The 23,210-nt window shown below is 37.4% G+C and overlaps 2 protein-coding genes across 2 annotated transcripts; both read left to right on the top strand.

The window, feature by feature from the left end:
* The first annotated feature begins 13,576 nt into the window (after window positions 1-13,576).
* On the top strand, window positions 13,577-17,205 carry LOC117637694 (laccase-15-like). The gene is made up of 6 exons (XM_034372670.1): window positions 13,577-13,781; window positions 13,916-14,070; window positions 14,177-14,421; window positions 14,705-14,833; window positions 14,944-15,903; window positions 17,075-17,205. The coding sequence occupies exons 1-6, from the start codon at window positions 13,647-13,649 to the stop codon at window positions 17,203-17,205; spliced, it is 1,755 nt and encodes a 584-aa protein (XP_034228561.1). The 5' UTR covers window positions 13,577-13,646.
* A 1,201-nt stretch (window positions 17,206-18,406) lies between these two features.
* Window positions 18,407-21,106, top strand: LOC117637695 (laccase-15-like). The gene is made up of 6 exons (XM_034372671.1): window positions 18,407-18,602; window positions 18,809-18,960; window positions 19,076-19,320; window positions 19,463-19,591; window positions 19,676-20,629; window positions 20,922-21,106. The coding sequence occupies exons 1-6, from the start codon at window positions 18,507-18,509 to the stop codon at window positions 21,050-21,052; spliced, it is 1,707 nt and encodes a 568-aa protein (XP_034228562.1). The 5' UTR covers window positions 18,407-18,506; the 3' UTR covers window positions 21,053-21,106.
* The last annotated feature ends 2,104 nt before the right edge of the window (window positions 21,107-23,210 follow it).

The following is a 23,210-nucleotide window of genomic DNA, read 5'->3' as shown; positions in this document are numbered from 1 at the left end:
GAGGTGCGTAATCAATACAAGGGAAGGTCTCAGCAAGAAACTTAATGCTCAATTCTTCCTTCAAATTGTGGAGTATACGTTGCATGAGACAATTGAGAGAACTAAAACAAACAATCACTATTCGAGATTATGTGAAGAAGTTTTCAGGAATCTGGCTAGACATATGGGACATGTTCAAGAAGGACAAACTCTTCTATTTCCTTGAAGGGTTGAAGCATTTCTCCCACAATTTAATTTTTGATTTTTTTTTATAAAAAAATTGGACTAGTAATTTGAAGTCTCGCATAATGGTTTGAGTGTAATGTTATAGGAGAAAACCACATGACACTAGTGTTAACCTACAACCTAAACCACCATATTGTAACTCATGATTCAATACCTTCTGTCACGTGTCTGTTAGTTAGGGATGAGCTGGTTGTTAGTTTCTGTTAACAGCATAGCCTCTGCATATCGTGATCGATTTCTCTCTTTTGCTACTCAATTCTTCAGTGTTCGTTTCTCTCTGTAATTGTGAGGTTCTGCTTTCTTCTCAATCTCTCAGTAACTTCGTATATTCTCTCTGCCTCTTCGTATCTTGTGGTCACTGTTCGAATTGGTCTTGCGATCGAATCTCTTGCTTCTTCTCTCTCTGAAATCAATCTGAATTTCTGAATTTTTGATTGTGTGATTAAACCCTAGCCTATATTGAAAATGGGGAAAAGCTCTGTTACACCGATTGATTTGCTTCATAATGCTTCCAATTATATTACTTTGAAATTGGATGACACTAATTACATGCAATGGAGCTATCAGGTTGAGAAATTTCTCAAAGTTTATTGGCTTTCTGATTTTCTTGATGGCACGGTTATGGTGCCTACTGATCCTGATGCAGATGATTATCTAGAATGGGAAGCATTGGACACTGCAATTTTGAACTTAATTGATGCAAGTCTCTCAGATGATGCTTTTTCTGAAATGATGAATTGTAAGTCTGCTACAGAGCCATGGAATACACTGCGATATCGTTATTCTTTAATTTCTGAGCTCAAGATCATGCATCTTAAGAATAATTTGCATGGAATGCAAAAAGGGACTGATTCTATGGATGTCTATTGGAAGAAGGTTCGTGCAGCTCGACAACAATTGTCTACTGCTGGTTATACTATTTCAAATCAAGACATGATTATGATAATTCTCAAAGGTTTACATGTGAAATACAATCACTTTAAGTCTCATACACGTGCTCAACCAGTTCGTGTTACTCTTCCAGAGCTGCGTGATTTACTGATGGAAGAAGATAGTGATTTAGATGCTGCTACCAAGTCCTTTAATCCTCCGATCATGACTGCTATGGTTGCTCAGAAAAGCACAATTTCTTCATCACCACCTATTGCTCATGGTGATAATTTTCACTCTGGATTTGTCGTTGATCGTGGATGCGGTAATCCAAATTGGCAAACTAACTGGAATTGACGCCCGAATTATTGTGGTCGTGGCTCTTGGTCTCAAGGCAGATCATGGAATAGTGGTGGTCGAGGCGGTTCTTGGAATAATGTGGTTCTTGGAATGTTGGTGGCAATAACGGTACCAATTGGAATGGTCCTAACAATTAGTGGAATCATGGTGGTAATTCTAGGAGTTCATATGGTCAATGGAATCAAGGCTCTGCTCCATGGAACAACAATGCTAGTTCATGGAATAATAATAGTGGTCCATGGCATCATGGGGGTAATTAAGGTCCTTCTCCTCAATATTTCGTTACTCCAAACTCAAGCCCTGGTGTTTTGTCATCTTTATCCACGACTCCACCAGTTTCATTTGCTGCATTTTCTCCAGTTAATGAAACATGTCAAATCTGCCTCTAGTTTGGTCACACAACTCCTAATTGCTCACAACGAACCAATTTCTCATATCAAGGCACGCTTCCCTCTCCAGCATTCACGCACTTATTGCAACTGCTGTTCACCCATTTTAGATTTGTTCCTGTGATAGTAGGGTAAAGTTCCCTATTGTCTTGAAAACCATTGATTAGTCAACAAATCAACTTTCTTTTTTGTGTGAGCGTGCCACTGCTAGTCAATAAAAACCGTAGCAGACTTCTTAAAAATAGATAACTTGTGCCCTAAGTTACTGATTCTAAACAAGCGATTATGAATTTTGGTGAGGAATATCTCCTAAGTAAGTTCTTTTCTTGCCTCAGACTAGTCAGAACTTCACAATTTTTCACAGTACAAAACTGGTAGTTCTGGCCAGAATAAATGATAAAAAAGTGAACTGGTTTCAGGCAGAACTATCTTTTACAAAGCTCAAAAAGGAAGATCAACTCCAAAAAGACAAAAAGAGCTTTTGGACTTCAATTTCTGCCTGGATAAGTGCTACTGATTTGGGCTGGACTGGGTATACCTGTGCTGGACTGGACTATCAACATCTTCAACTGTCAAGTTTCAACTATAAATCGATACCAACGTTCGAGTGTCACAGAGCCTTAATCTATTTCAAGCCCTAGAAGGCTTTTTGAACGGGCAGAATTGGAACTTTTTCAGTCTGGCAGGGGCAGAAGTGGCTGGATTTGATGATTACTGAACTGGAACTGCACTGTAGTACATGTTCTGCTTGATCAGGGCTCTCCATAAATTTGTTGAGGTTTTCATATTTGTAAAACCCGAACTCTGCTTGATTTGGCTTATGCTGAACCAAATTTGTAATGAGAGAAATCTTGCTTTGAATGAGTATTTCTTTGAAACTAAACTGAAGTTAGAGATTCTGGATTATAGCTGACTTGATTCTTGTGGCTCAATTGGTTGCTTCAGTGTTTTGAAGGCTTTTGAGATCAAGTGATCATTTTGAGTTTTTGTTTTGATTGATTTTTTGGCTGTGTCGTGATCTGTTCACCTCCTCTCATATTTATAGAAAAAATGATAGAGTGAGATTTCTAATCTTTTAATAATGGGCGGCAGATTTTATTAAGAGATCTTTTCTTTTTTCAATGCCATAAGAGAAGGAAGCTACTATTCTAACAGGGAAGGGTTGTCAATAATCAGTTTTCATGTAGGTCTTTTCCTTGCTTTTTTGAAAGAAAAACCAACTCTTTTTTGTTCCCTGTTTGTTCCTTGTAAAGAGAAAGAACACAATCTGCCATGATGGTCAGTTTGCTTTTCCTGTTGAACAGCTTCCTCATTCTCTACTTATCTCCTGAACACGTAGTCTGCTTATCTCTTGGAAAGGCCACCTGTTTTGGTGCAGAGCTTCTCTATATACATATATAAAAAGGGATTCTGATCTTCTTCTTTTAGCTGAAAAAGTAGAGAAGTCTTTCTGTAAGACCTATCTTCATTAACTTCCTATCAACTTCTCTGTAATAGTTGATAATTTTGACTTTTTTAAAGTCAGGTAGTCACATGGGTTTGTTTAGAAAAGTTCTGCTGATTTTGTCAATCTTTTTGGGGTAGAGATTAAATGGTAAAAAAAGCTAGGCTAGTCTCTTTTTCTTAGTGGATAAAAAGCCCAAACGTTTTGTCTTATGGCCCTCTCCTGAAAAAGAAATGGGCTAGGTGTGTTGAGAATTGGCCTAGTCTTAAGAAAAACTCTTGGTGGCTGTCCATAATTTTTGACATGGGCTCTTTGATTTTGGACTGGGTACACCAAATTAGGCCCAAACAACTACTACTGGTCAATTCTCGGATCCAAACATATGGTTAACAAACAGTGGTGCTACAAACCATATGACTCAGATCTTAGGCTTCTCTCCAACATTGCTTCTTCCACCTCCACTGACAATGTCACTATAGGTAATGGTACTAGACTAAGTATTGCTAATGTTGGTAGCTCTTCTCTTGTCTCTGGTCATCAAGTCTTTAATCTACTTGAGGTTTTGCATGTTCCTAATCTTGCCACTAATCTACTATCAGTTCATCGATTCTGCCTTGATAATCATTGCCAGATTTTATATAATGCATTGTGGTTCCAAATTCAGGATCTGAAGGGGAGAATTCTGTATCAAGGAAAGTGCAGTAATGGTCTTAATCCACTTCCAACAAGGACACCTCCTATTTGTTATAAAAAAAATATATATATATTTTTTCATTTCTGTAAAGCCAAATACAAAACATTTATATTATAAATAACTTATAAACAAATTGGAAAGTTTTAAGGTACAATGAAATTTAAGAAAACAAAATAATAGGTAAGTAACAACAAAATAAATAATAAGTAAGAAGGTGAGTTTGGTACGGTGAAGCACGTCAAAGACTCTATCCTAAAGCCTTTGTAGCCCCCCTACGTGCAGGTACTGACGGTCTACAAGACTCTACCTTGTACACAAACTCAAGATTCGTTATAAGCACGTTCATAGACGAATATAGGTATCCAAGTCACAGAATCATTGCCAAAATAATAATATAAAGTAGACAATATATATTAAAGTATAAAAGGAGAGAATTAGTTTGTGGTGGTGATTGTGGTATGTGATATTCTGATGGTGTATTGTGGTTGTTCAAATGTGAAGGAGGAATGGCCTTTTATAGGCATCCAATAACATGAAACCTTCACCAACCACAAAAGTTCACCAACCAGAAAATTAAGGCATTCAATATATAAATAAAACCTGAATATTAAATATTTATAACCCCCACAATAAATAAAATAAAACAGCCAAAATAATTAAATAAATAAAACGGTTAAATTTTTAAAACCTTTTTAAAATTCCAACACCATTTTACCTAGCTTGGCTGCTTTTCATGGTCAAAAAGTTTGTCATACTTTGTGACACTATAGATTAGGCCATCCATCTCATGATATCACTAGTTCTATGTTAGCCAAAGCTCATATTCCCATTTCCCCTAGATTACCACATGTGTGTAGCTTCTGTTTACAAGGCAAGATGTGTAAACAACCATTTCCTTCTTCACATGTTGTCTCTCAAATACCTTTTCAAGTGATACACTCGGATGCTGGGGTCCTACTCCCTATTCCTCTTTGCATGGTCATAAGTACTTGTAATTTTCCTTGATGAGTGTACCAAATTTTGTTGGTTGTTTCCCTTTATAAAGAAATCAGATTGCTTCTCTACTTTTATTCAGTTTCTTGCCTATGTTAAGAATCAGTTTGCTGCTTCTATTAAAACTTTCCAAACTGATGGCGGGGGTGAATATGTTAGCAAAGAATTTTAGACTTATCTTAGTTCACAAGGGATTTTGCATCATAAGTCTTGTCTTCACACCCCTGAGCAAAATGGAAGGGCTGAAAGGAAACATAGACACCTTGTGGAAACTGCTGTTACACTTCTCACTACAGCTATTCTTCCATCCAAATACCTTTTTCATGCCTTATCCACAACCAATTATCTCATTAATAGAATGCCCTGTAAGCTCTTAAGTATGCAATCTCCATTCTTTACCTTGTTTCACAAAGAACCAAATCTTACCCTTTTGAAGGTGTTTGCATGTGCATGTGCATGTTATCCTCTATTACGACCCTATACTCAATATAAGGTGCAACCTAGGTCTGAACAATGTGTATTTTTGGGATATACTTTGGATTATAAAGGCTATCTTTGTCTGGACCCTAAAACTGATCGCATTTACATATCTCGGCATGTTATTTTTTATGAGAGTTTTTTCCTTTTAAGAATACTTATCTTTCCCCAGTCAATACCAAACCACCCGATTTGATACCAGAGAGACTTTCCCTTTCTCATAGACCTTATCTACCCTCTTCACCTTTGTGTGTTACTCATAGACTTGATGGTTTACCAGAGGCTACTTCTTCTAATAATTCATTAGCAAGCCTAGTACCTAGTGCAAGGGAAATCTCATCTTCTGTTGATGTTATTAATTCCTCTACTGAGTGTGTACAGGATCACACACCAGACCTTATACAGAATCAGGTACAAGCAGAGCCTTCCTCTTAGTATGCCTCATCATCTTCTTCTACTGAGCATGCTCTGGATTAGTCACAAGCATCTTCTTCTCCTGAGCATGCTCTGGATTAGTCACAAGCATCTTCTTCCCAATCCTCTTCACTGGATCTGATTGTGGATCTTCCTGCTCCACTAGTTAACTCACATCCTTTGCAGACTCTTTTCAAATATGGAATTATCCAATCTCGACATGGTTTCCTGGCTGCCAAAACAACAACTGGTCCTTCTCCTTTACATGAACCACAAACTTATTCACAGGCTGCCAAGGTTTCAGAATGGACTCAAGCTATGGTAGATGAGTTTCAAGCTCTTGGAAAACAGCATACTTGGAATCTTGTTCCTTATCAACCATCCATGAATGTTGTTGGTTGTAAATGGTTCCATTTCTCGACAAAAGGATTGGTTGCAAAAGAGTTTCATCAAGAGGCTGGACTTGATTATGAAGAAACATTCAGTCCTGTTGTCAACCATTCTACAGTTCGATTGATCCTCGCTTTAGCTGCACAGTATCATTGGTATATTATACAACTTGATGTTAAGAATGCTTTTCTTCATGGTGTACTTCATGAGGAAGTATTTATGCAACAGCCCCCAAGCTTTGAAGATTCAGCTAAACCGCATCATGTGTGTCGCTTGTTGAAGTCCTTGTATGGGTTGAAACAAGCTCCTCAAGCTTGGAATGAGCGTTTCACTACTCATTTGCTCACTCTTGGTTTTATTCAATCCTTGGCTGATACCTCTTTGTTTGTTAAAGCTTCTGGGAGTGATCTTCTTGTTCTTCTATTGTATGTCGATGATATCATCTTGACTGGTAATAATGGTGTCTTGATTCAGCAGACTATTTGTAAGAACCCAAAACAAAATATCTAAAAAGAAAGAAAATATCTAAAAAGTAAGGAAAATATCTTCTAGCAAAAAAACAATTTTGCCCTCGCATTATTTAATGGGGGAAAATTTGACTTTTTGATCGAGAAAGAATTTGGGAATGCCGCTTGCGCCATTGCGTAGAGCGCGTCGAAACGAGTTCGTAGACACGGAGTAGACCCGAATCGGAGCCATAACGAAGAAGATATGGTCTAAAAATCGCGAAGGGCAAAATGGTAATTTGGCCAAAAAGTCAGACTTTTTATCTCTCTCTCTCTTCTCCCCCGTCACTTTCTCTCTCTTCCTTCTCTCTCCCTCGCGTCGCACCCAGCCGTGCGCCCGTTCGACTTCCAGGCGACGGCCCGGCCACCACAGGCCGAGCCGATCTCCGCCGTGGGTACCATCAGGTCCGCCTCCGTCTCGCCGTCAAGACCTGACCGACCTCCACCCCGGGGCCGCCCTGAGTTGGCCGGAAAACCATGTTTTCCGACGGAGGTTCCTTCGAAGCCACCCGAACTTCTAGCTCAAAATTCTCCTTCGTTTCTCCCCCAAATCGATCGAGTAAGGTATGGTTTCTCAACTATTTTTCGTGTTCTAACTGATGGGTATATGGGTTTCGATCGATTTTAGCTCTAAGGGGTTCGATTTTCGACTTGAAATCTGGCCAGAACTTCGGCCGCTCGAAAATACTATTTCTGGTCACTTTTTGGGGGTTGTCCAAGAACAAAAGTGACTCCAAATGGGGTGTTTTACCTAGGGTAGGAGTTTGGAGTCTTGGTTCCGAGATTTTTCAGCCACCCGAAATCGCTTTGGACCCCCAAAGCTGCCCGCGCGTGCTGGAGCGCGTGGGCGAGGGTAGTGATGTAATTCTGTAATTCTGTGCAGTTTTGTGACCCTCGTGTCGTCACGAGCGTGTGGGATTTCACGGATCTCGATTCGGAGTCCGTTTGAGCCCCGAACGGATTTTCTATATCGCGCGATCCGTGGGTGCAGTGTCGTTAAATAATCGGATCGCTCTGAATTTCGGATATGTCGGTCTACATGATGTCAGGATCGTGTAGGATTCGACGGATTGTGAATCGGAGTCCCGGATACTCCGGAATCGCGAACCCTGGGGCTAGGGTTTGGATTTTAAGCGATAATGCGAGTTTGGCCAATCCGACCGCCCGTTTTGGACCAAACTCGCAGAACATGGTTCCCTCTCTATAAGGAACCTTCAGAGAAGCCCAGATTGGCCATCGGAGGTCATGGACCCACGGGGTCCCGGGTCGGCCGATCAGGCAGTTTATCACTTAGTTGAGCGTCGGACCTTCCCAAAACTGGTCCAAGTGTCTGAAAGGGCTAACGTGGGCATAAGAGTAACTTGGAAGGAGATGCATGTATTTCTAGGAGCCGGGGGCAGGGGGTTTAGTTGAAATTCTTTTTATTCAGCAGTCTATTAATTTAATCTTTATGGGTAATCAGGCACCAGGAGCCCGACAGGATTGCAAAAGAGACCTTCGAAGGGTCAAAGTAGCTCGGACCATCTGTGAGTGGACTTTCTTTCATGAATTATTTTATATGAATGAGTTATATAGAGGTTTTCCATAAATAAGATTTTATAAGTGATTTTATAAGTGATTTTATATTGATTTTATATAAAAGAGTTTTATAAACGAGTTTATTTGATTAAATTCCTTATTTGATCTTGAGTAAGCTTTATTGTGTTTCCGAGCATGATTAATACAGAAATAGTTCTATAAGTTGTGTGCTGCTTACTTTTACATACTTAAGAGTTATAGAAAACAGATTTTGAGGCTTATGACAGAAGAAATAGCAGCACAACTTGAGATTTCAGTTGTTATTCAGATTTTTCTAAAGGATTTTATTTTAAAACCACCTCGTACCCATTTATTTTGGTGATTACCCAGAGTTGGACCGATGTCTACGGACATCCAGTCCGATTTCAATTTATGTCAGTGCACTTGACTTTGCCTCACGAGTTTCGGGGACGCTCGGACCGTGAGTGCCAGGATTTGCGGCTCGGCAGACTTGGTGTCCCGAGACTTGCCAGGATTTGCGGCTCGGCTGACTCTGTGTCCCCGAGACCTGCCAGGATTGCGGATCAGGCTGACTACGGTCCCCTGCATCCTGCCAGAGCGACTCGAACTGACTTGGTGTCATTGAGGAATCTGCCTGCGGGACAGGCTGATCATAGTTCCCTGATTTCACCAGTTTGCGGCTGGGGTAGCCTGCGTGACGCCCGAGACCTGCCAGGGAATTGACGGATAAAACAGGGGTACAATTAGGTGGTAATTTTTAAAGAATTTTAAGCTCTTTTATACAGTTATGACTTTCAGCTATTTTATACTATCTTCTCTGATTTTTCAGGCATTGATACATTTATATAGTTTTGTTCAGTTATACAAGGTTTGAGTACAGTGCTTTTATACAAGTTTGATTTAAGTGTTTTATACAAGCTTTGATTTCAGTGCTTTTGAATAAAATTTATCGAGCTTGATTATGATTTACATGGAATGCTTTGAGTTTAGTAGGCTTTAAATGGAATGCCGTAGAAGTACGCGGGATCCACCACCGGGCCAATTATAGCTTCCGCACCAAGGTAGAGTTTTGTAGAAAATCCTTGAAACCTTGAAAACTTTAGAGTATGCTCTGATATCTAGTATTAGTGGAAAAATGGAGCTGAGATCTGTTACTTGAGATGTTCTGGCTGTTGAGATGGTTTTACTGATTGCTTAACAGGTGGAAAAATTTTGGGATTGGTAAAAATATAAGGGAGACTCTGCCGAATTTTCGGCAGAAGTCTAAGGGAATTTTAAAGAGAAATTGAAGTAAGAAGGATAAAAAGGTCATTTGTGCCCGACACTCGCCAGGTGTCGGACACGCACAGGACTTGGCTCGAATTCCAAAGTGGAAATTGGGTCGGGTCCTGTCACTATTACAGCTCTAAGCTGTGAATTTGATATGAAAGATCTTAGCCAGTTAACCTATTTTTTGGGACTTCAAGTTCAGTACACTTCTACAGGTATTCATGTTAACCAATCAAAATATGCCACTAATCTTCTTATTAAAGCTGGTATGACACAATGCAAGCCTTGTTCTACACCTACTTACAGCAAAGTTACTCAAGTTTGACGCCCAACCTCTATCTGATCCTACACTCTATAAGAGTTTAGTAGGTGGTCTTCAATACCTTACCTTCAGTAGGCCTGATATTGGCTTTGCAGTGAACACTCTTTGCCAATTTATGCATACACCTACGGACACACATTTTGCTGCAATCAAACATGTGTTGCGCTACTTAGCTGGTACTCTGACCCATGGTATTCATTTCACCTCTAGTGATTTTCATTTGCAAGCCTACTCCGATGCCAACTAGACAGGCGATGTCAATGATTGAAGCTCCACGACCGGGTATGTTGTCTTTCTTGGCAATAATCCTATCTCTTGGTGTGCAAAAAAGTAGAGTACAGTTTCTTATTCCTCCATAGAAGCAAAATATAGAGCTCTTGCTATCACTACAGCTGAGTTGTCCTGGCTACGCCAACTCCTCCGTGATCTTCATATTTTTCTTGATCGTCCACCTGTTCTTTGGTGTGACAATATTTCAGCTCTAGCCCTTGCCAGCAATCCTGTGTTTCATGCCACACTGAGCACATCAAGATCGACTTCCACTTCATCCATGAGCGTGTTACTCGGGGTGATTTGCTGGTTTCTCATATCCCTAGTAGTAATCAACTTGCTGTTATCTTCACTAAAGGCCTGCATACTTCTCAATTTTCTTATCTTCGAAACAATCTAATGTTTAGTCCCGTAAGCATTATCTTGAGGGGGGATGTTAGCCTACAACCCAAACCACCAGATTGTAACCCATGATTTAATACCTTTTGTCACATGTCTATTAGTTAGGGATGAGCTGGTTGTTAGTTTCTGTTAACTTAATTTGCTAGCTAGTTAGCTAAAATATATAAAAGTCTTGAACTGTAAGTTCTGTATTTCATCTAATGAGAAAATCAATTTCACAATATTTCTCCTTTTCTATCTTTCTGTTTCTTTCTCTCTTGATACCTCTATTTCTCAAAGCTTGCTTGAGCTCATCAATGGCTTCCATGAAGAAAGCTTTCAACTAGCCGCTCTTTCTCTTTGAGTCCCAAAGAAAAACTCCAAAAATGGGGGAGGAGGGTGAAGCATCACTGCCTTTCCTCCTCCTCATCTTTTCTTTCCTTTTTCTTTTGGGTTACTGTACAAGTCCACTAATGCATTTTGAATAAGAAGCCCCTTATGATGATTTCTTCTGAACCATGCTCAGATCGAAGTTCTCCATTACTTCTTTGGGGCTATGTCTTCAAGTAAAGCTTTCTCCCGAAACTTGATCTCTAGCACTACTCATCTTCTCTAAGTTTAGTTCTACATGGTATTTGACGGAGTTTGCTGCAAATCACCCAATTGTTCGTTGCCATAGTTGTTTTTTGGCATATTTATTCTCTCTTATGCACAGTTAAGTCGATGGAAGCCACATTTTTCCAAGATCTCACATGTATTATTGCCTAAAGATTATGGTGGTGGGTATGATCGTGTTGGCACTTTTTGAGGTGGTCGTAGTAGGGTTCATTTAGACTCCTAGGTTACTTTAGGGTTGTTATTTTGGGTTTTGTGGGCTTTATCTGGGAATTATGCTTAATATAGTGATGTAGGCTGTGGTAGTTGTTGATGTGGCTTTTGTTCGCTTTAATTTTGTTTCTATAAACATGTTCATTTTGATGCCGTTTTGTGCTTAGTTCGTATTTTTGAACTTCATCTAATGAAAGCATTCTTTGATAAAAATACAAAAATACAAAAAAACAAAAAAAGAAGAAGGAAAATCTCGCATGGCATCAATACTTCCGTCAATGAAATAATCAGATGAGTTCTCAAAAACAGCAAGAAATTGATGAAAAAGGATGCTTTATCCATTACGGTGAATTGTCGATCAATTTTACCAGATCGATGGGAGATAGATATAAATGGGAAGACTTAACGATTACAAAATCATTAACTACAAGTCTTTCTCATCCGGGAATGTTTGCCAGCTCTTCAAACTCCATCGTCCAAGTATGCGTACAACATTAGTGCTTTAAATGAAGGATCTTATATATGTTTGTCTTATTCAACAAGCTGTCAAAAACAACTTGAATTATCGGTTCCTTAATTATTCATTTTCATTTATTAAAACATTAAAGGCTTGAAGGCAATCCATTTAATCACCCCTCATTTAGCTGAAATAGTCACCATCTAATCAAACTATCAATTCGTTTCCGATTTTAGAAGGAAAATTCATTAGTTGAGAGTTAAAAAAATAGACGATTCATATCATAGGTCACACAAAGCGTCCTTCACCTTAAGCTAATTGTTGAGAGATCTAGTTTAATAGGAAGCAAAATGGATATCATTTTGTTTCAGTGTCACTGCAACTATAAAGTTAATACCTTATGTACTTGTATATTTACTTACTAGTATGCTTTGAGCGTATTTGATACGTATATACCAACCGAAAATGTTTACTAATTGGTTAGCGCTTTGAATGTACGCTATTGTATACATATATACTAAACCAAAGAGAAAGTGATGGGGGGGAGATAAAAGTTCATGAATTATATATTTCTTACCAGCCATGAGCATGAGATAAGATTGGGAAAGCTCAGGCGATGACCAAAGTAAGGGTACTGCCAATAGTCTTCGGAAACTTGTTCCGGTCCTCTCAACTTCCCTTCCAGAGTTACTTACAATATCTAACTGGAAGTGTTCTGAAGTATAAAATTTACCCATAGGTATGCATAAAGTGGGATTTTGCCCATTTATAGGGTTTTACGTACTCAAATAGGTAAGCATAGTTTTGAAAGTTTTAGGTGATCGATACAAGTTGAAAACTACAAAGGCCAAAATTGTTGATCGCTAAAACATTAATGTCAATTTCCAAAATTTGCAGAGGTTCTCACTTTACTTCAACACGCATTTGTTTCCCCAAATTAAGATTTCTATTTGGTCGAATAATTCCAAATAGACAAAATGATCCTATAGCTCCTACTAACCAACCTAATTCATCTTAGAATATAATGTACATAGGTGTGGACAATCAAAGATCAATCAAAGGCAGCATTAACATGCACTCAGAAATTTTAAGCATCCTTCCTAATTGTAATTAATTTGCAATTAAGATGTGGATCCCAAGCAAGTAATTTGCGTTTCTATTTATATTTTCTTTATCAATGGGAATGGGAGATTTGAATTTGGATCCGACATTGGGAAGAGAAATATATGTGATCAAACCTAAGAAATATTTTAACATTTTATACTGGTTTTGCTGCTCATTAAGGAAAAGGTATTTTTCTAAAGGCTTGTTTGGTATTTAGGATTGAATAGGATTGGAAAAGTCATTAAATCTATAAGATATGTTGAAGGAGGAAATGAAGATAGAGGAGAAGTCATAGGTGAATGTTTTGGTCGTCAAATCTCTCCAATTAGATCAAACAATTGCTCTTTTTAGTCATTAGATAAAATGTAAATCACTCACAAGTTAACATCAAAGAGAATTTGCTTGAATTAATAATTAAATGGTATTTTAAGAATAATGGTGGGTGGAAAGATAGGATTGTGTTTTTTCAAATTTATATGGTGGGTGGAAATTACAGCACCCTTAAGATTAACTTCAATAAATTAGATAACGGTAAAACACTTCATTCAAATGCATGTCATTGTCCATAAACATCTTTTCCCTGTTAGCAAACTCACTCCACTTAAGGAATTAGAGACCTACAATCTTTATTGATAACTTCATCTGTCATTTAGAAACTCATTTCTCATTTAACTTCTTTCGATTATAACTTCTATAAATTCAACAAGCTAGAGCATGTTTTCAGATGTAACTAAGCAAGAGCAGAAGAAAAACATGATCGAGGTCGGAAAGACGAACTCTGCCCTGCAGATTTTGTCATTGCTACTTGTCTTCCTAATTCACTGCCAAGCATCAACCCATTATAATTGGGTAGTATGTGCATGCTTTCTTCAAGAACCTTTTTTTCTTTTGTTGTTATTATTATTATATTTTTGTTAAAATGCTTTGCTTTAGGATTGCTTAATTACCCAAACTGACTTAACCTTTTTTTTTTTTTTTTTAAGAAGGTGAAAGAAGCTACATACACAAGGCTTTGCAGCACCAAGAAAATCTTGACAGTAAATGGAAAATTTCCTGGACCAGTTTTACAGGCTCACAAAGGTGATACGATCTACGTCAATGTCCATAACAAAGGCAGCCACAACATCACCATTCACTGGTAATATGTAATTTTGATAATATAATCCAATTTGACTTAATTGGATACTATAAATGGGTTGAGTCCATTAATTTGGAGGGATTAGTTTTTGTAATTTTGTTGCCAGGCATGGAGTGAAGCAACCCAGGAATCCATGGTCAGATGGTCCTGAACACATCACGCAATGTCCAATTCAACCTGGGGACCAATTCAAGCAAACGATTATATTTTCTAACGAGGAAGGAACGATCTGGTGGCACGCACACAATGACTGGGCTCGAGCCACAGTTCATGGCTCAATCTTTGTGTATCCAAAACGTGGAGCTAGCTATCCTTTTCCCAAGCCTCATGAACAAGTGCAAATAATATTAGGTAACATGCATGAATTTATATTAAGATAATCATGTTTTATACTCAACATGTGTGATTAATCTTGGATTCTCTGTGAAGGGATCAACTCGTTTGTCCAAGTGATCAATTTAATCTTTAATACGGTGCCAGATTAACTTTAACACGATGATCAGAGGCATCAATATTTTAAGGTCACTTTTAAGATCATTCCACAAATGATCGATTCACACATGAGGAAGAATGTTGAGCATTAGTCAAGAATTTTTTGAGTAGCTAAGTTCAAATAAGCTTGTTGATAACGCAGGTCAGTGGTGGAGGAGAGATGTAAGGGAGGTATTGGAGGAATTCATTAGAACTGGAGGAGCTCCGAATGTTTCCGATGCTCACACGATCAATGGTCAGCCGGGAGACCTCTATCCTTGCTCAAAATCCGGTATACACAATTTTATATAAATCGATCTTATCTCTCCATAAAATTATCCTCATTAGAATTCAAGTCTTGTACTTTTCAAATCTCTTCATCAAATCCACTTCTTTTTGCAGAGACATTCAAGCTCCTTGTGGATCAAAACAAGACCTATCTACTACGTATAGTAAACGCCGCAATGAACACCATTTTCTTCTACTCAATTGCAAACCATAACCTCACAGTGGTGGGAGTAGATGGAAGCTACACAAAGCCAGTGACAACAGATTACATGACAATTTCACCCGGACAAACCATAGATGCCGTGTTAATCACCAACCAGCAAGTTGGTCAATATTACATGGCTGCTAGGGCTTACTCAAGCACTCTTCTTATTCCCTTCGACAACACCACAACCACAGCAATAGTAGAATATAAAAAAATTGGGAACAATTTTACTCCATTTTCTTCAACACCTCCATTGCCTCACCTTCCTTATTATAATGACACAAATGCAGCTTTCACTTTCTATGATAACCTTAAAAGCCTAGCTAATGAACACCACCCAATTGACGTCCCAATAAAGATCACCAATAGATTAGTCTCCACAGTTTCAATCAACAAATTCCCATGCTCAAACAATTCATGTGCAGAATCAAACGGGAGCCGCCTCGCTGCTAGCATGAACAATATAAGCTTCGTAAGCCCTAAAACAATAGACATTCTAGAAGCCTATTATTACCATATTCATGGGATATATAAAAAGGGTTTCCCAGATTTTCCACCTCTGGTATTTAATTTTACAGGGGAAAATCTACCCCTCTTTTTACGAGTTCCAAAGAGAGGGACAAAGGTAAGGGTTTTCAAATATGGGTCAATTGTGGAACTTGTTTTTCAAGGGACAAACTTGGGTGCACCAATAGATCATCCAATACATTTGCATGGGTTTAGCTTCTACATTGTTGGATGGGGGTTTGGGAATTTTGACAAAGATAAGGACCCATTAAACTATAATCTCATTGATCCTCCTCTTAGGAACACTGTCGCTGTGCCCATAAGTGGCTGGGCCGCCATCAGATTCCATGCCAACAATCCGGGTAAGTATATAGCATATGCCCTAAAATTAATTATTAATGGCTATCTAATATATGTGTGTTGTTTTTATTTTTCCTAAGAACATTAGATTAGTCAGGTAATTGATTCCCAAAAACAAAAATCGCAAAATTATATCGATTACCAAATATGTTGTTGGTTTTTTTTCTCGAACTTGGAATCTTTTTCGCTTAAGATGGATAGAAATAGAGTTTTTATCAAAAATAGCCAAAATTTAACTCCAAAATTCATAAATGTCAGTTTTTAAAAAAACTTTCAAATATAGCCAAAAACTCACTTAAATTGACCCAAATGCCCTCTAAACTAAAACCTAACCAAAAAGCATGCTCTTCCAAGCCGTAACCTACTGAGCACAAGCCTCACCCTCCACCCAGCCTACCCTCAAACACAAGGACACTGCCCCTCGCCAATCACCCTTAATGGAAAGCAAAGTTAATATAGACAAGTTTGTGTTGTGGGAAGATAGTCTATGAACAGCGAGGGCCTTGCAATTTTTCTTGACCTCTTGTGCTGAGGTAAGGCAGCAACACATATGATGGTTTGCAAGAAAGTTTAGCCCCTGATATCATATGCAGACTAGCAGTATTTATGATACGAATTTTGCAGGAAAGTTCAACTTTTTTTTTTTTTCTCAATTAAAAATTATTATGTCAAGAAACTGACTTTAACTTTTTTTATTGTAAAAAACTCCCAAACCCACCGAATCAAGCCATAGCCGCAGAGATGATTTTTATTGCTTGGATTTATGAAAACATCGGCTGTTCCTTTTCTTCTTCTTTTTGGTAATTACATTGTCATTTTTATGATAGGATTCATAGGCATGATTAAGTTAACAAAGCCAATCTTGTTTTCGTGCTTATGCTATTTCGGGTTTTAGCTTTTAGGTGTAATTGAGTTATAATTTAGAGGGCATTTGGGTCAATTTAAGTGAGTTTTTTGCTATATTTGAAAGTATTTTAAAAAACTGACATTTATGAATTTGGGGGTTAAATTTTGACTATTTTTGATAAAAAAGAAACAACTAAACGAAAAAGGCTAAACATGAACGATGTCTCCTAACTGCAAGTTAATCCAAGTTGTTATTTATTTTATTTTCAATGATTTTTATTTATTTATTTACTTGTAATCATTTTTCTCATTTACCTGATAAAACAGGAGTATGGTTTTTGCACTGCCATTTGGAGCATCACCTAACTTGGGGAATGAACACAGTTTTCATTGTAAAGGACGGAAAAAACAAGAAGGAAAGGTTGCTGCCTCCGCCACCAAGAATGCCACCCTGTTAATTAGGACTTTGTCCAAAATTGGCTTCGCCATTGCCCTTTTAAAAATAAAAAATAAAAAAAATAAAGAATTGGATATCATAGCATTTCCTACAAATAGCTTTTATTGTAATGGAAGAAAATCGATTAGTTACGAAACAAATTGTTTAATGATTCTGAATAACCGAACTACAATAAAATTGTGTAACATAATGGAACGAATTGTGTAAGAATAATGCTAGATACACGAATTTGTAAACTTTTAAAAATTAAAAAAATTTGCGACTACTTAGTAATCCTTAAAGAATCAACAACCTTTAGTAAAAATATTGCTAAAGAATCAACAATCTTCTCATGTGATAAAATTTCTAAACCATAATGTTGTAGCTTCATAGCATGCCACGTACTTTTCCAGGATACATCACCCTCCAGAAAGAAGAAAGATGTATCCTGAAGTAGACTTCCTTGTGTCTACACATCAACAGAGTCCGAAACTGAATATCCAACCACTTCCGAATGTCAGAATGTCAAAATGTATGTACATGAGCGTATACAATCTTGATCCCTTGCAAATACCTCCAGACCTGATTAGTACATTTCCGGTGCTCAATTTCAATGTCCCTTTCAGATTTATCAACAATATATAAGTGGAAACAGTAGCTATAGCTAACAATTTTGTAGTTGTAGTCAAGCATATACCGCCTACTTAACTGCTTAAAGTGGATTATTCCTATTTTTGGTGTCTTACGTAGTAAAAAAGAATAGTATAGCTAGCTACCATCAATTTCTATGGTAGACAACTAGACATACTCAAAATGCTAGTTGATGGCATAAATGTCAAACATAGCTGAGTCTGCATTATTATCATTGAAAATGAAAGAGGCCAAAGTTGATGGTCTAAACATCAAAACAATTTCCCAAAGTTTTTGCGCAAGATGGTCCCAAAGTTTTGCCCGATTAAGATTTCTAGTTCGTCGGATGATATAGTTCTACCTCCTACCATCAACTCAACCAAACCAATCCCTTCCCAATTGGTTCAACAATTCGAACCAAATTTGTGAAACTGCAAAAGTCACGTTCGTGATACTAAAAACAGTAAACATTTAATTCAATTGCTTGTTATTTTCCATAATCTTTTACTTGTTAGTCAAGTGACCCACTTAATTAAAGAATCATTCCTATCACATCCATCAAACTACAAAGCTTGACTTCATTCTGTCATTATCTTTTTCTATAAATTCAACAGGCTACAAAGCTTTCAAAATTAACTCAGTAGAGTAGTAAGAGCAGAAGAAATTGATACTTGTGTTCATACGTCCGAAAAGATGTTGTCTGGAAAGAGGAACTCTGCCCTGCAGATTTTATCTCTTCTACTTGTGTTTCTCCATTGCCAAGCGTCATCCCATAATTATAATTTTGTGGTAATTGGATTCTATCAATGTTCATGTTTTCGTTAATTTGTTACGTGTATACGTAATGTTTTTACAACCCTAATTTTCCATCAATGGATGCATAAAAGATCATATTGCTTATCCCTCCTTGTCAGTCTTCATTGTCAATTCATTCTTGAAATTCTCACACTTAATTACATGTCTATTTTGCCCGTGCATATGCTTTGTTATTATAGGTGAAAGAAGCTACATATACAAGGATGTGCAGCACCAAGGAAATATTGACAGTAAATGGAAAATTTCCTGGACCAGTTTTACAAGCTCATAAAGGTGATACAATCTATGTCAATGTCCACAACAACGGCAGATACAACATCACTATCCACTGGTATATATGAATTTAATTTAACTTGAATAATTTTTTTTTCTCTAAATGTAAATGGTTTGATGGGTTGATTAATTTGCTTTGAGTAGTAGTTAAATTTTGTTATTTTTTGACACAGGCATGGAGTAAAGCAACCGAGGTATCCATGGTCAGATGGTCCTGAATACATCACACAATGTCCAATTCAGCCTGGGCATAAATTCAAGCAAAATATTATATTTTCTGAAGAAGAAGGAACCATCTGGTGGCATGCACATAGTGACTGGTCTCGAGCCACAGTTTACGGAGCAATTATTGTCTATCCAAAACGTGGAGCTAGCTATCCATTTCCCCAGCCTCATGAGGAAGTGCCAATTATATTAGGTAATTCTAGTTCTTAAGTTTTATGCTCGACATTTCCTAATTACAAGCAATAATTGAGCATCTTCTTTTCTTTTTCTTTCTTTTTCGGATTACAATAATTGAGCCTCTTCACCAACAGCTTAAGCTCTTGTTGAAAACGCAGGTCAGTGGTGGAAAAGGGACATAATGGAGGTATTTGAAGAATTCGTTCGAACCGGAGGAGAACCAAATGTTTCTGATGCTCACACCATCAATGGTCAGCCTGGTGACCTCTATCCATGCTCAAAATCAGGTCCACAATTTAATCAAGCCTTTCACTGTTCAAAATAGTTTCATCCATCCACTACTTCATTAATTCAAAATTATCCTTTTGCAGAAACATTCAAACTCTTCGTGGATGAAAACAAGGCCTATCTGCTCCGGATAATAAACGCCGCAATGAACAGCATTCTCTTCTTCTCAATCGCAAACCATAACCTCACAGTGGTGGGAGCAGATGGGAGCTACACAAAGCCAGTGACAAGAGATTACATCACAATATCACCGGGACAAACGCTAGATGCCTTGCTGCTCACAAACCAACAAGTTGGCCAATATTACATGGCCGCTAGGGCTTACTCAAGCAGTCCTGCTGTTGCTTTTGACAACAGCACAACCACAGCAATAGTACAATACAACAATAGAAATTCCACTCCATTTTCAAGCCCTCCAATATTACCTTACCTTCCTTACTACAATGACACAAATGCAGCCTTCAATTTCTTTGATAGCCTAAGAAGCCTAGCCAATGAAGACCGCCCAATTGACGTCCCAAAAAACATCACCACTAGATTAATCTCAACAGTTTCAGTCAACACATTTCCCTGCCCAAATAGTTCTTGCGAAGGACCAAATGGGACCCGCCTAGCTGCTAGCATGAACAACATAAGTTTTGTGCACCCCACAACAATTGACATCCTAGAAGCATATTATTATCATATTAATGGGGTGTTTAGAGAAGGTTTCCCAGATTTTCCTCCACTGGTGTATAATTTTACAGGTGAAGATCTGCCATTGATTTTACAAACACCAAAGAGAGGGACAAAGGTGAAGGTTTTTGATTATGGGTCAATTGTGGAATGTGTTTTTCAAGGCACAAACTTGGTTGCTGGGATTGATCATCCAATGCATTTGCATGGGTTTAGCTTTTATATTGTTGGAAGAGGGTTTGGGAATTTTGACCAAGACAAGGACCCCTTAAATTACAATCTCGTTGACCCTCCTCACAGGAACACTGTGATTGTGCCTATAAATGGCTGGACCGCCATCAGATTCAAAGCCAACAATCCAGGTAAATACTCTTAACCAGCTGAGTTATAAGCTCCTTTCAACTAGTAATTGACTATTTATATTAATATTAATATTTGTTAAATAAATTATATAAGATTGATCATGAGTTACCAGCCCCTTGCTCCATAATTTTTATATTAGATAAGTACAGCATATATTTATATCAAAGGATGAAAATGATAAGAGCTAGTTAATTAATTTAATAGTTGGTGTATACAAGCTATCGTTATTATTTCGTTTTTATTAATTGGTACGCACTGTGATAAAAAAAAAAAATTTCCAATATTGTACAGGAGTATGGTTCTTGCACTGCCATTTGGAGCGTCACCTAACATGGGGAATGAACGCCGTTTTCATTGTAAAGAACGGAAAACACAAGAAGGAAAAGTTGCTGCCCGCACCACAAGAAATGCCACCATGCTAAGAATTTGACCCATAATTATATTGTGTTAATATACAATACGATAGTGAAAAAAAAAAAAAATACTTTGTTTTTGTCATTTATTATAGATTAAGAAAAGCAAATAGAATTGGCTTAGCTGATGTTAAATAATGTACGTTGGTTGCTATATTAGGAAAGACTAATTTGATTGAATTGACATTATAATTACACAGATTTTATTATATCTTTTGGTCATATGAAATTGAACGACATGAACATATATGAAATACCCTTTTTCCAATCATGCATGACACAATATCCACCGGTTCTTCCAAATCTGATGGAAAGAAAACGGTTAATGAGGAGACGATGCCATCAATATAATATGCAATCTCCTCTCCCCTTCATTTTCATCATTCTGATAACCCAGGGGTAAAAGTGCGATTAAAAAAAAAGTAGTGTTTCGTGGCAATCCAAAAATGTTGCGGTCCCCTATAACAGCGTTTTGATGCATAGCTATGAAAACTTTGACAGCACTTTTGAAAAGCCATTAAATAGAAAATGGTAGCGTTTAGAAACCGCTATGGAAGTACGTCCAAAACACTATTATATAGCTTGAGTTTTCTTAGGATTAGTTTGTCATTGTTGTGCTTTAAAAAAAACTGCTTCTGCTGTGCTGCGAGAATAATTAGCTGTGAAAAAATTCAATTAGGCGTTTGGTAAACTATATTTGAAAAAGTGTTGTGAGTAATCAAAGTGTTTGGTAAAATTTTATCAAAATTGCTTTTAGTGTGTATAATGACAAAAAAGGACATGAATCGTGATGAAATTATTTGTTGTTTTCTTATTTCTTTTTCTACTTAAATTTAAAATATAAAATAAAAAAAACCTTTACGCTACATTTTTTTTCTTTTTTTAATTTACAATTTTTTTGAGTCAGAACATTTTCGTCTCTTTGAATCTTTTTTTTTTTGTCCAGATCTCTACATCCCTTTCTGCTGCTCCTTTTTCATCTTCTTCTTCTCCTTCCTCCTGTCACCTGCTTCTTCTCCTTTCTCTCTGCAAATTTTTTTTCTTTTAAAAAATGTTCTCTTCTACTCCTTCTCCTTGTTCTATTTTTCTCCCTCTGCCCAGAGAAGTCGTCCTCCTTGCACAGTCATCATCGTCGTCTACAGTCCAAGCTGTGGAGTCTTAGTCCTCTGTCATCGCTGTCATCGTCCTCATCTACAGCCCATGGTCGGAGGTTGTGGTTGTGGTTGGAGCTTGGGTGGGGTTTGTTGCAGACGACGAATAGAAAAAGGGATGTGAGGTAGAACGAATAGGAAAAGGGATGGTTGTGAATGAACAGAACGAAGAAGAAAATGGGAGTTTCCAGAATGGAGAAGACGAGGAGTTTGCGTCGCTCGATTTGTATTGGAGGGACAAGGACTGTCTATTTGAAAAATAAGTGAGGGCATTATGGGAAAGTAAAACATTCATTAAACCACCGGTTAATTTTTTTTTAAAGCAGCTTTTAAAAGCTGGGTTTTGCCTGCTTTGAAAAAACAGCGGTGATTGACTGCAATTTTTTTTTAAAGCTCATTTCTGATGTTTACCAAACACCATGGTTTGGCAAAATTTTTATTAAAGCAGCTTTTTTTTTTAAATTTAAGCACTACCAAATGCTATCTTAGTGTCGGCTGACACGGCGCTTTCTATAACGCTATTATAGCCTATTATAGTGTTTTTGTAATGCTGTCTATGAGAAGTTGTGACATGCAAGGACTAAATTATCAATAATATCGACAAAATATCGAGGATATTATCATTTTTTTGGGTCTAGGATATTTTGGAACATATTATACACATATCATATAAGTATCGATAATATCGACAATAATATTGGAAAATATCGACGTTGATAATTTCTCTTCACTTTAACAACATTTGGCCAAAATATCGATAATATCAAGATGATAAAGACAATGAAAAATTTGAAGAGTTATTTGCACTAACACCGCCTCATGTGGTTTCTTCTGTTTTCACAAAACCCCTTCAAGTCTCAAAAATTACACGAACACTCCCTGAGGTTTTAGTTTGTTTTCACAAAATCCCTTTTCATTGATTGTTTGTCCAAAAATTAATGATTTCATTGAAGAAAAAAAACTTATGCAAATGATAAAATTAACCTCAATGAAGTATATACAATCTAGAGTTCCGT

Source organism: Prunus dulcis, chromosome 8 (assembly GCF_902201215.1).
Source record: "Prunus dulcis chromosome 8, ALMONDv2, whole genome shotgun sequence".
Lineage (NCBI taxonomy): Eukaryota > Viridiplantae > Streptophyta > Magnoliopsida > Rosales > Rosaceae > Prunus > Prunus dulcis.
Note: the sequence above shows the minus strand (reverse complement) of the source record. Positions and strands in the feature narration are given on the sequence as shown.

Excerpts from the sequence above, each read along its gene's own strand:
- LOC117637694 (XM_034372670.1), top strand. The coding sequence starts at position 13,647 with ATGTTTTCAGATGTAACTAAGCAAGAGCAGAAGAAAAACATGATCGAG. Across the intron at positions 14,422-14,704 it reads ACAAGTGCAAATAATATTAG|GTCAGTGGTGGAGGAGAGAT; the intron begins GTAACATGCATG and ends TTGATAACGCAG. Across the intron at positions 15,904-17,074 it reads ATTCCATGCCAACAATCCGG|GAGTATGGTTTTTGCACTGC; the intron begins GTAAGTATATAG and ends CTGATAAAACAG.
- LOC117637695 (XM_034372671.1), top strand. The coding sequence starts at position 18,507 with ATGTTGTCTGGAAAGAGGAACTCTGCCCTGCAGATTTTATCTCTTCTA. Across the intron at positions 18,961-19,075 it reads TACAACATCACTATCCACTG|GCATGGAGTAAAGCAACCGA; the intron begins GTATATATGAAT and ends TTTTTGACACAG. Across the intron at positions 19,592-19,675 it reads CTATCCATGCTCAAAATCAG|AAACATTCAAACTCTTCGTG; the intron begins GTCCACAATTTA and ends ATCCTTTTGCAG.